Source organism: Rousettus aegyptiacus, unplaced genomic scaffold (genome assembly GCF_014176215.1).
Source record: "Rousettus aegyptiacus isolate mRouAeg1 unplaced genomic scaffold, mRouAeg1.p scaffold_m13_p_8, whole genome shotgun sequence".
Classification (NCBI taxonomy): Eukaryota; Metazoa; Chordata; class Mammalia; order Chiroptera; family Pteropodidae; genus Rousettus; species Rousettus aegyptiacus.
Genome location: NW_023416311.1, coordinates 31173761 through 31186712, shown reverse-complemented (window position 1 = coordinate 31186712; position 12952 = coordinate 31173761). Strand labels below are relative to the sequence as shown.

Genomic DNA, 12952 nt, shown 5'->3' with positions numbered 1-12952 from the left:
ACAGAGGCAGGTGGAGAAGAGAAAATCTTAGAAAAGCAGGCAGTGGCCAGCTAGCTAATGCAAGGCCTCCTTACCGTGAAAGGGTTTGCAATATGTCCCAAAAGCTATAGGGAGTCACCTAAATGATATAAATAAGACAGTGAAGTGATACAATTTGTTATTTTTAAAAGATTATTCTAGCCGCTTTGCAGAGCATTGATTTAAAGAGGGCAAGCCTAGAAGCTGGGGAACCCATCAGGAGCTTACTGCAAAAGTCCAGGTGAGAGATGAGGGAGGCTTAAACCACATGGTAGCAATGGTGACAGAAATGAGAAGATGGATTTGAGATATATTTTCCAGTAGAACTTGCAGGTCTTGTTAAAAAGAGTTGATGTGAGGAAAAGAGAAGTATTTACTTCAGTAACAAGGGTGGATGGCAGCGCCATTTGCTGAGGCAAGAAAGAAGTAGACTGTGATCAGCAGTGAACCAAGTTTCATGCAATCAAGTTTCAGAGACATTCAGGTGGAGATGTCAAACAGGAAACAGGACACATAAATGTGAAGTTTGGTGGAAGAATCTACTCTGGGGGTTAATTATTATGAGTCAGCAACATCTTGGTAGTAGTTGAAGACTTATATGTAAATGAGTTCACCCAGAGAGGGTCAACTCTTGGGAATACCAAACGTTGAATGCCAGGCGAATGAAGAAGATACAGAAAAGAGATTAAAAAACAATAACCAAGGAAAGGAGGATTGCAAGCCATTGATATTATGTAAGTGAAGGGAAAGAAACGCATTTCAAGAAGATAGTGATTAACGGTGACTAATAGTGATTAGTGCTTTAGAGGGAGTGGAGCAGGATCAGGACTGAAAGGAATAAAAAAGTTCCCCATGGAAAGGGGAGTGAGTGTTACTCAGGGCGAAATGAATTCATGGAGTCCCTACTAAATCGAATACCATAAACTGGGCCAGTGAATGTTCAGCTGCCCAGGTAGAGAAATGAAGGTTGAATAGTAAAATTTCTCTAGCATTGAGTTTTTTGCTGAGAACATAAATGAGAAAAATATGAGAATAGGATAAATGAAGATAAGGGCAAGGGTTTCTTCCAGGTAGCCAGACAAGAAAGGTTCAGAAAAGGAGTAGAGGAAATTTGCTAATCGGGGTGGTCAGGAAAGTCTCAATGAATTTTATAGATTTTAAAATGTGAAAATGACAGATTATTTTCAAAGAAAGCAAAACTAGTTTGAATCAGAATTTTCATCAGAAGACCACAACATTTCTTGCATGAATCTTGATTCTTATATTCCTGAGTCAGAAAGGTTAAAAGTATAACAACTTCATACTAGTTTAATGCAGACTTAAAGATTTATTTGAGCAATTAAATAAATAATATCTGCTTCCTCCTTGTTGTAATGTTATCTTAAACAGTGGCCTAAAAGATTAATCTTGAACCTTAAAGACCCAATACTTTCTAATTCGATCATGAATAACACCATCATAGTCCATGGTTACGGTGATCTTATAGAGTTGTTGGGAGTTAGTATGTGTAAAGTAAAATAAGTTAATAATGTAAACCGTAAGGTCAATACACAATAAATATTTGTTTTCTTCTTAATCTTCCTATCCTTCACGTTTAGTTAAGCCACAAAACAGGATATGAGTAACAGGAGTTAAGCAAAGGCAATAAATAGAGCCTAGTGTTAGAGTCTTTAAGTTTAGGCATCAGAATACCCGAATTCAAACCTATGTTATCTTGGGCAAGTTACTTATGTATGCCTCAATCTCCTTCTCTGTAAAACGGGGTAACAGCAGTATCTTAGAGTGGTCATATGAGGATTAAATAAATGATATAGTCAAACACTTAAAAAAGTACCTGGCACATTGTGAAAACCCAGGAAGCTATTATTCACAAAAAATTATGCCTCTACTGAATCCAGGCTCTTTTGCTGCATAGATACGTAGCTTTTGGACCAGAATTAAATTGTTTTTAATGAAAATCATTACCCCATTCCCCTTAGTTGTTAGTAGCAACAACCAAATCACCAAAGATTTTTACTCCAAAGATTAATACAGACCTACTTAGTGAGGAAAATAATCATGGATTTACATTCTCATTGAAAAGGACATTTAGAATTTATTCAAACACTTAAGGATAAGGCAGTAAATAAGATCAGTTAGGAAACATACTTGATTTTGATCCACAGGTAGGTGATATTTGGCCACTGGAACAAGTACACATGTTAGGACGGGAACAAAATCCATCTCCACAACTATTTCTACAAATTGCTGTAGGAAGCACAATAGGGAAGCAAATGAATAATTAGGTAATAAACCATAGTTTACAACACAAGAAAGCTATAGTTAAAAACAATAAACCCGAAAAACTAAGATATAAAATGTGTGATATATAATGTCTAATTTCAGATTTGCAAAGAAATTACCCATTGTAGACATGAGAACAAGTCTCACAAGTATTCCTATGATAATGTGTAAACAAATCAAGCTATTTCAAGTTCCAAAATCCTAATTCTTTAACTCTCCAATCAATACAGATCATTTTTTTTTTCCATTCAAGGCAGAGTTTATATACAGAATTCACCCCGAGAAGACAGTCTTGGTCCTAGAAAGTCAGAAGGGTTGAGGAAACCAAGAGGTCCTGCATATGTTCAAAAACCACATCCCACTCTGTAAAAGACCTTCATAGGAAACAGAGAATGTGAAATTGGCTGAGCCAGAGACTCCAGGCCCTAAGACTTGGCAAAGCCCCAAGGGTTCAATGCACATTCCTTCCCGGCTGGTATCTGACCTGCCCCATCATCAATCTTTGTTCCCCTTAATAATTCCCTCTCTCCTTCCTCTAGCTTTTCTTCTCCCATATTTCTCCACAACCTAGCCTATTCCCACTGCTCAGAAAAGCTGCTGCGACAATTTGATGGAGGGAGAGTCAAAGACTCCCGCAGCTGTAACCTCCAAGGTATGAGGGTCATCACAGCAAAGAATGTTAGGCTCACTGACACAGCACATACCACGGATCCTAAAAATCCATTAGCTAAGTATATTCGAATGGGAAGGGTCTCCCATATTTAGTCAGTTCATTTAGAAGCTGAAAGATTTATCTCTATACTCACAATTGAATTTTCTCTTTGTGCACAAAAGCTATGTGCCTTAATGCTCCATGACTGGATGCATGAAGACAAGAAAAGGAGAGTCTGGGAACACCCTGAAACTAGCTGCAAACATTTATGCAAATATACATATGTCTTGTGCTAGGGAGGGATCCCATGTCTTTCAAAGAGATCTGAGACACCCAATAATGTTAAGAGTGTGTTCTGTAGAAGTGAACTAACTTAGTAATACTTTTTCTTCTACAAACTGCCTTTCAACATCCATATAAGATGGTCAGCACTTCCATTACTACTCTCTATAAATGAAAATGTCATAGATCATGGCACGAAGATAGAAAACTGATTTTAGCCAAGAACATGGTTCCTACCATGGAGCTGACTATTCTTAAAATGTACTAGAGTTTCTGATCACTGATGACTGTCCAATGACAAATGTTCACTAAAATATTGTTTTATTTCAAAGCCCCCTCATCCCCAGTAGGTAGACATTTAAGTCTAAGCTTAGGTGATATACAAAGTGCTCCTACCTAGGTCCTAAACCCAAAGAAGATCTGATGGGCTGGAGATGATGGGTTATCCTCAGTCAGATCCCTGTCATGGCCACAGGTCTGTACTCCATATCTACGAGCCAGTGAGAAGTGAGAGTGCTTAGGCCCTCTCCCTCACACTCATCTCAAGACTATGGTATGCCTCACCAAAATATGTGTCCCCCCCACGATCACACAAAAACAATGACACCCAAAAACACCAGAGGGAGAGGGAGAAAAGGCCTAGGTGTTGAGGCTTCAGTGATGCTGGGAGAAGATCCATGGCAGTAAGAGTATGTGGTATGCAAGAGATGTGAGGTTGAGTTCTTGTTCTGATACTGACCTCACCACAAGCCCCGGGGAAATAAAGAAAACCCCACAGCTTCTCTGAGTTTAGTTTTCTCATTGGTAAATAAAACAAAGAGATTACATTCAAGTGTTCTGATGTCTCTTCAGGTCTCAAAGGCTATGAATCTGGGCCAACCGCTTCCCACTGTTATTCCGCTGATCAAAATGCGCTTCATAGCATAATTTCACAATAAATAAATTAAGAAGCAAACTTTTCCGTTGCTTCATGTTCTAAGGAGATTTTGAAAAAATAAATGAAAAGTGACAAAGTCGATTCCATCCTTTGGACACAAATATTTGGAAGCTTGGAAGTACTTCAGTGGTCTTTACAGGCCACAATTAAGAACAGTAACGACAAAACATAGACTTAAATCAAAATGCATTAGGTTTCCAGTAATCTGAGAAATACATATTTCTTTTAATATCTTCTCTTTGTGAAGCCTGATCAAGGTCAAACATTAAAATTCGAGAAGTTGCTCATTTTAATATCTTTCTATAAAGAAATAATGCCGACAGACAAATGTATGAGAAAATTAATCTTTGGTCTTCATTTTCTATTCCTTAGAAAATTTTACTATTTTTTTTTTTGTGAGTTGCCTCAGAGCTTTTCTTTAGTGAAATGGTTGAAAGTTATAAATACAAGAAATAATTCATTATCCACAGAAAATCCCGGTATCTAAATTCTTGATTTTTAAGTTTACAGTGGTTTCAATTTGGTTATTACCTCCATATATTATAATTTTAAATGTCAAAATAATTAGATTACTAAATTTAATGCAGAATATTAAAAGTTAAAATTTAAGTGAGATCCATACAAGAGCTTAGAAAGGCATTACATTCTCCCTCTATTGTGTGCACTATTTTATACTCTTGGGTACTTAAAATATTTTTAAATGTGCTAATAAATATTTTTGTAGATATCTCTTGACACAAGTGTAGCAAATTTTTCTTGGAGATATAAAGCTCATTTCAACTCTATGCTTTTTATAGATTATTGATACATGTACATTCCAATGTATCTCATAAGCACCCAAATATTTCAAGTAGAAGAAATACAGGCTACAAAATTGACTGTTACTCTGAGATTTCCAAAGCTAATCTTCTAAACAAGTAAAGAGCACAATGTTATTCAGAGACCAAAAGTATTTAAAGCTGACACTCAGAGGGATATATGTATATATAAATATATATACATATATAAATATATATACATATATATTTCTACTGTAAATATTCTGGAAGGCTCTGTTCTCTGGAATTCCCATTCCACACTGATCCAATAAAATCTGACTTTACAGATTTTCAACACGTACCATAAACCAATCATTTCTCCTCGGCTGCTCTCCAACTCAATAATGGCAGTCACATTCATTACATTTAGTGAGTCAGACTTTCCGCAGTGCCTAAGTCACTCCCGGCTAGTATGGCAGGTGTGTGGTGAGTGACGTTAGCTGTTTCAGGATTCTAGAAACCATGTAAGTTTAAAGCAGGCTGGTAATGCCCTACTGGCTTGAAAGAGTAAATTCACCCTCCATAAATGCCTCACATATATGACTTCTGTGCTGTAGAGAAAAGAATGTAATACCCCTTTCTTTCTTTTTAATAAAAGCAAAGGCTTATAATCAGAAGGTTTACTTAAAATATTTATGAATCACCATAAAGAACAGTTGTTGTTTCCTATTTTGCCTCATTATTGGATATTATGGGATTTTTAAGACAGAAAAAATAAGAAACTAGTCTTCACTACACTTGAGATTTCATTCCTTTTAAAAAACTGTACTGAAAAAAGATTAAGGGTCTATCTCAAACCCACAAAACCAATAAATATAGAGTCAGAGATGCCACTACATCCTTATTATCCCTTGGCTAGTGTGGCTTGCCCTTTTTCTCTGTTCACAGTTGCATAATTATCTTTTCCCTGGAGAACATCAAGGTCGATCTAAAGTCAAGTTGGCCCTAAATGAAAATGCTGTCTATGATACCTGGCTCTCCTCTTGACAACAGAAATGAGGCTGTGCTATAGAAACACATGGGAGAAGGCCAGTTACACTTCAACTCACAAATTCACAGGCATGTGAAATTAGACATCCCATAGTCCATTCCTGTGAGGCTGATAACTAATGACTTTTCTAATTAGAACTTGGAGAGCTGGCTATATACCCTTTGGAAACTGAATAATCAAAAGATTTAAAGCCAGATATGCAGAACTTCTGAAGTTCTAAGACTCACACTTTGGAAATCTATTGTGGACTATGAGATTTTTGGTCTGCAAATCCAACATTTAAATGTCTTCCAAAAAAAAAAAAAAAGTGAAGCCATTAGGAAGAATTCTCACTTTTAAAAATTTTGTTAACCTGGGCCAAGTCTAAATCCATGAGAGTGCTCCTATCATATTTAAGTTATGTGGCTGCTGAGATGAAACCAGAGATAATAAAGTGGTTGTGTACAAAGGCCTAAGAAAGCTTGATCTTCCTAAGGCCTAAATCTCATGCAAAGTCAAAAGCCAGTTAATTTACATAATCACATTGTGGTCTTATCTGGACTCTTAAGAAAAAGTGGTTCTGAGTTGCCTAGGGAATTGCTGTACTCCCCATCGGTTTGTATTAATAGACATAGAAAGATAAACCTTCCAAGTATCTTTGAAACCTTTATCATTATTGCCCTTCAACAGAGTCTAGATGTGAAGTCTAAACTGATGGAGACCGGCTGCTTTTCCCCCACCATTCAAACGGGACCACGTCCTAATGATCACCGCTATCTGGCCACTGTATTCTAAATGCAACTGTGTGTGCGAAGGACTGAAAGCAAGAGGTCGGACCCTGAGAAGGGGCCAAAACTGCTGCCCCAAGCTGCGATCCCAGCCGAGCACTCACGGACAATGCATTGGTTTCCTCCAGGGAGCGTCTTCCATCCTGGACAGCAGTAGGAGTGGAACCTCGATCCGCACACGTTGGGCCTGCGATGGACAAACAAGGTCATACACACAGACGTGGGGGTGCAGTTACACATTATCGGTTTTCGTAAGCAAAGCAATGAGAGGGTAGATTTCGAGACAACAAAACAAAACTGCACTTCAAATGTTTGGGGCGCAAACGTGGAAATAAATGTTTGGGGCTAGACACTGGAATGAGGGAGGGTCAGAGACGTCTAAACATTGCCTTTCATCTGTCCTCCGTTGCTGCTTTTTTAAAGGGCAAAAAGAAACATGGAAACATATAATTTGCTACTATTCTAGCCTCCGGATGCAGAGAACAAAGGGAACATTCCTTTTCAAAAATCCTTACCCTTGTCCCCTAATCCATCCCTCCCGATTAACTATTACTTTGGCCCCGAAATGTCAAGAAGGACGCGTCGAAAGGTGGAGCGCTCGGGTTAGTGATTAGAGTGAACCGTAAGCCCCGCACACGTCCTCAAACAAAAGGCTCGGGAGCGGCGCCCCCGACGGTGGGGAGCAGGCAGGTTCTGCCAGTCCGGGCGCGGGGTGGACTCAGGCCAGCCTTCCGCCCGACATTCGGAACCTGTTCCCGCACCGCGGGCTCGGCGTACGCTCTGCGATCCGCGCCCGGGGGCCTCGGACCCACCCGCCGCCGAACCCCCTACGGGAAAGCTTTCTGCCAGCGGACTGCCCGAGGAAAAGAGGGCGGCGCTCCTCGGGGTCTTCTGGGTCTCCAGGTGGAGGGGGTCGCGGCTCTAGCCGCCCGAAAGAGGTTCAGGGAGGGGGTAGGATGGAAAGCTGCCAAGCCGAGGTTCCCCAGATGCGGCCTGCCCACCTACCCTCGGAGCACGTCCTGCTGTCCTCGCCTGCGGACGCGGCTGGCCGCCGCGGCGCCCTCCTCCCGGTACTCGGGCACCGCAAACCCGCCTTCAGAGCCTGCCGCCGCGGGCCGAACCTGTTGCGGCGGAGGCTGGGGCCGGGGCGGCTTGGGCGGCGGAGGCTGGGGCTGGCCGGCGGTGCCCTGCGCCCAGATCGCCACGCAGCCCAGCCACACGAAGTAGGGCTGGAGACACAGCCGCCGCCGTCTCCCCATCGCGGGCGCCGAGAGCGCGCGGACCGCGGTCCGCGGAGAGGAAACGCTCAAAGACAAAATCTGCGCGGCCAGAAAAAAGTCAGGGTCTAACAAATCCTTCGTCGGCTCCCGAGATTCCCTTGGGCTCGGGCTCCCAGCTCTAACGGGAGCCCCGGACCGAGCGCCAGCCCACTGGCTGACGGCGGGGCGCGGGATCTAGCGCAACGGGCGGCGAGGCGCGGCGGCGGTGCGGCCGACAGCCCCGCGCGGTCCACGTTGCATCCCCCGGGCCACGGCCCCGAGCGACTCCAGGACCGCCAGCGGGCGGGGGCGGGAAATTACAAAAGTAACCTGAGCAGCCGCGGCGTAAAGTTACAAAGAAAGCGGACCTCGAAGAAAAAAAAAGGGCCTGTACGCAGCGGCTTCGCGGATTCCCGTGCGCTCCCGGCACAGATCTTGGAAAGCTGCAAAAGTCACCAGAAAGCAGCCCGCAAGCAAACAAAAGTCGCCCCCAAAAGAAGAGGAGGGTCTCCTTCCGGCTCGCCCGGAGTCCCGCGGGGCAGCGACGCGCCTGCGGCGGCCGAGGACGCGAGCGGAGGTGCGCGGGGCCGGGGCTAGCCGCCGGTGAGAGGGAGGGCGGGAGGCTGGACTCCGGGACCGATGCGGCGGGTGAGGGCGCGGCGCGGGGGTTTTGAGGCCCGGCACAGCGCGGGGCGGGCCGGCGGGCGGCGGCTGTCAGTGGGGGCTGGAGCACAGCCGTCCACACGTGGGGCGCAGCCCGGACCGAGGGGCCGGCGCAGAATGGGCGGGGACAGAGTTAGGGGGCGACTGGGTGGGGAGTAACAAGGGGAGCTAGGCCTGGGGGAGGGGAAGAGGAAGGAAGGGGGTAGGGTGAAGGGAGAAGAGAGGACTGAGATTGGGGAGAAGGGGGGCGAGCCGGAGAGGAAGGACTGGAAGAGGGGTTTGGAAAGAGGGATTGGAGAGCCTGGGTGCGAGAGGAAATGAGCGGGGGATGGGGACTAGGTTAGGGCGAGTAGAGAAGTGGGAAAGGGGAGGGAGGGAGGGCCGGGGGGCCAGGAGGAGGGGGCCGGGGGGCCGGCTGGAGGGGGCGAGGCTCTAGTCGGCTTTGCTTCCCGTCCCCCTCAGTTGGCCGCTAGCTCTGTTTTGACTGCCTGTACAAAGCGAGCAGACGACGGGGGAGGGGGCGGTTAGGGACCGGATTTGGGAAAGGAGGCAGCAGCCCCTTCCCCTCCCCCTCCGCCCTCTCTGGGCTGCGTACCAAGGACCAGGGTCTCTAAACGTGCCTGGCTCGCTGGATCCTCAGCTGAACTAACCCGGAGGGCAGAGGCCACAAGTTTGAGGAGAGCGGGTCCTGCCTCAGGGACCCGGATCCAGACTGGGGGTTCAGGGTTTCGCAGCCAAGCAGGAATAGAGACTTGAGCGGGAGCGGGCTGCAATCTCAATCCGAGGAGGCCGGGCCCTCCCCAACGCCCTCCTACCCCCACTTTCCCACCCAGAGCGGCGTCAGTCTGCGGGACTCGAAGATGGGCTGGGCGTATCCAGATTGAAATTTGTCCTGCACTTCCAAGAGGGAGCACACGCGGCCGCGGGGGGCCTCAGCAAGGAGCTGGCGTCGCGGTCGCGAGGAGTCCACGCAGGAGGTGACCCCTGACAGGGCTCTGCCGGAGTTTGTAGCCTGAAAGTGTGTGTATGTAGTGGGGCAGGGGTGGAGGGAACGCAGGGCCGGTAAATGGGTCTTGGGGCATATCTCTGGTTCCTGGCATAGACTCCTGATTATTAAACCCTAGCAATTAGTGTATCCAGGCTGGCGACTTGTCCTCTAAACTCTTAGAGCTGCCTCTGTGCTCACCCGCCTTTGGGGTCTCTTCCTTTATGGCCCAGCTTTCATGAGGTCTCTGCAAAGCCCTAGTCATCTGTCAGTCCATGGCATTTCGTAATTAAAAATCAACACCCCTGAAAACTAGGACTGACCATCCAAGCACAGGTTAGGAAACGGTACAAGAGAGCAATGACCTTACTTCAAACACACACACACACACACACACACACACACACACACACACGTGTATATTTACATATATATTATGTATATATATGTATATACATATATATAAAACTTTTCCTGGCCCAAATTTCCCAGATGTGCTATTTGGCAGACAAAGTTCTCTGAGAACTGGCATAACTCCTTTATTTTCCCGATATAGTCAGACTAAGAGTCTTAAGATAGTAGGCCTTCTTACAATATTCTCATAAGGCATAAAAAAAATGTAGTAACATAATTTCATATTCAAATCCAAGGAAATTAAAGTCAGCAATAAGGGTATTTATCGTGCACTGTGCTTCAAACAAATAAAATTATTTTAACTTAAATACCTAAATAAAGTAACTATCCCCTGGGTTAAAGCATTGTTTTAATTATACTCTTTAAAACATTTAACCCTGTTAAGTGGTTTTTCATTTAATACTTAAATGGCTTCATGATATATTCTTGTCTATCACATCAAATCCAAATACTCTCAAATTGCATGTGCAGTTATCCTTTGACTCAGCAATTCCACTCTTAGAAATCTATTTAAAAGATATACAGGCAAAAAATGAAATGATGAATGCGTTAGTCTGTTCACTGCAGCACTGTTAGTAATAGCCAAAGATTAGCAACACAAATCTCCCATCAATAAGAAACTGGATGAATATACATACTTTAATCCAATTAATGAAATACTATATGGCTGTAAAAAATGAATGAGGCTCTCAGTATACTCCTAAAGAGTGATCTCTAGAATATATAATTCAATCGGAAAAAAGCAAGATGCAGGTAGAAAAGGCAAATCCATTGAGACAAAAAAATAAAAGTTACCAAGGCCCAGGGGCAGGGGAAGAATGGAATGAAGAATTATTATTTAATGGGTACAGAGTTTCCGTTAAAGATAATGGAAAAGTTCTGGAAATTAATTGTGATAATGGTTGTACAACATCATGAATGTACTTAATGCCAGTGCATTGTATACTTAAATGTGGTTAAAATGGTAATTTTTATGTTATGCATGTTTTACCACAATAAAAATTTTTCCATACAAGTTGTCAGATGTTGTAATTATATGCTGCCTTTGGGGGCATGTGTGTGTGTGTGTGTGTTTTAAAATTTGAAGTATAAAACATAACAATGGTTATCTTAGAGAAAGGAAAGGTTGAGGAAGAGACAATGATTGAAGCTATACCTTCCTAAATATGCCTTGTTTTATTGTTCTAACTTTGGAACCATGTTTATGTTCCATATAATTAAAAACGAAATTAAATTTTAAAAATAGCAATACCTAAAATTGAAAACAAACGAAAACAAATGAACCTATTTATCACATGGGGCATAAACAGAGAGAATAATTAAAGTGATATTTAAACAATATTTTGACTGTACATCTTTAGTAGGATATGATTTAAGAATGGAAGAACCACAAAGAAGTCTGAAATTGAATTCAATGATGGAAATGTAAGAGGAAAAGAGAGAACGAGAAGAAGAGAGAGAAGAAAGGAGAAAGGGAGAGAAAGAGATATAGATATTAGAAATCATGATTTCAGCATAAGAAAAAAGATTAAATATTAAATTAAAAAATAAAAATATTGTAAGCTTAAATTGAATTAAAAATGCTAGTATGGAATTGGAACTTAACTTTGTCTTTCAAAAAAGTTACGCATTTTCTGGTCTTACACATTGAAAAGACCTAGAAGTAGTGACAATCCAACAATAATAAACACCCATCGTGCCCAGATAGTGGTCCCTAAATACCATTTCCTAGTAAAAAGATGAGGGCTCTTTGAGTAAGTGGCTGATTTCAGGACTGGAATAAGAAATATGTAAAGTCAGGACAATTTATCTTGTTATACTCGAAAGCAACTATTAGGGTCATGTCAAAAAAAAAAAAAAAAAACTTGAAAAGGATCCCACTGACCAAAGATGGGAAAACCTAAGTGTATATATAGATATATGTGTGTATGTGTCTATATCCACATATCTAAATATACATATATATTTGAAATGTGTAAATATCAATAGTTTCAAATGATACTCCAAATAAAAATTAATTGGTCACTTTTGGAGGTAGTTAAGGCACAGCTTATTCTAGAAACACTGATAAATAAAATAATCAAACCCCCTGCCTTTGCTGGACAGACTCAGAGAAAGTATTCCTTAAAAAACAAAAACAAAACAAAAAAACAGTTCTAAATGCAAAAACTATAGAGTTAGAAAAATCATGACTTTGGAAAGTCTAATGAAATAATGGATCTAAGCAACAGTTATCAATGAATGCTTAAAAGCATTAAGTCAAGGATTCTGAACTAGGCCATTTTTTTTCTTGGGAGACATCTGAATATATCTGGTATTGTCACAACAGGATGCTGTGGGGGGTGGGGGGCAAGAGGGTTGAGGGTAGCAGGAATACTGCTAAATATCCTGCAATGCACAGGACAGTCACTTATTTACCAAAAAAAAAAAAAAAAAGTATTATCTGGTCCAAAATATTAATGCATTTGAGAAATCCCACATCAGGTGAATAGTTAATGGGCAACTCTTTAACCAATGATCTAAGCTGTTACCACCACAACCTATTGATTGTTAAATTCGAAAAGCAGAACAACCAGACCTTATGTGTCTACTTAAGTGGTACAATAAGAGGCACACTTAAATGTAATCATATATTTACATTTAACTACATTTAACTACCAGTTTCTAGGAACTATAGAAGATAGTGAAATATTAAATGATAGGTCAGGAATACAGTCAACCAGCTCTTTTTTGAACATGAGAAATACTACGGAACCTTTTTTTTTTTTTTTTTTTTTTTTTGGAAATGACATGTATAGAGAAAAGGAAGGGGAATTGTTTTTGGTCCAACAACCAAATGCAATGTTTGTAACTTATCTGGAATTTTGATTTGAACACAGGTGT

At 42.2% G+C, this 12952-nt stretch overlaps 1 protein-coding gene across 1 annotated transcript in view; it reads right to left on the bottom strand.

Moving 5' to 3' along the window:
- FBN2 (fibrillin 2) overlaps positions 1 to 8653 on the bottom strand; it is a 241980-nt gene extending 233327 nt beyond the window's left edge. The window contains exons 1-3 of the mRNA XM_016159020.2: positions 7754 to 8653; positions 6853 to 6935; positions 2167 to 2265 (exon numbers count right to left, since the gene is read on the bottom strand). Of these exons, the coding sequence (XP_016014506.1) occupies positions 2167 to 2265; positions 6853 to 6935; positions 7754 to 8007 (436 nt within the window). The 5' untranslated portion in view covers positions 8008 to 8653. The remainder of the gene's footprint in view (positions 1 to 2166; positions 2266 to 6852; positions 6936 to 7753) is intronic.
- Between the last annotated feature and the right edge of the window lie 4299 nt (positions 8654 to 12952).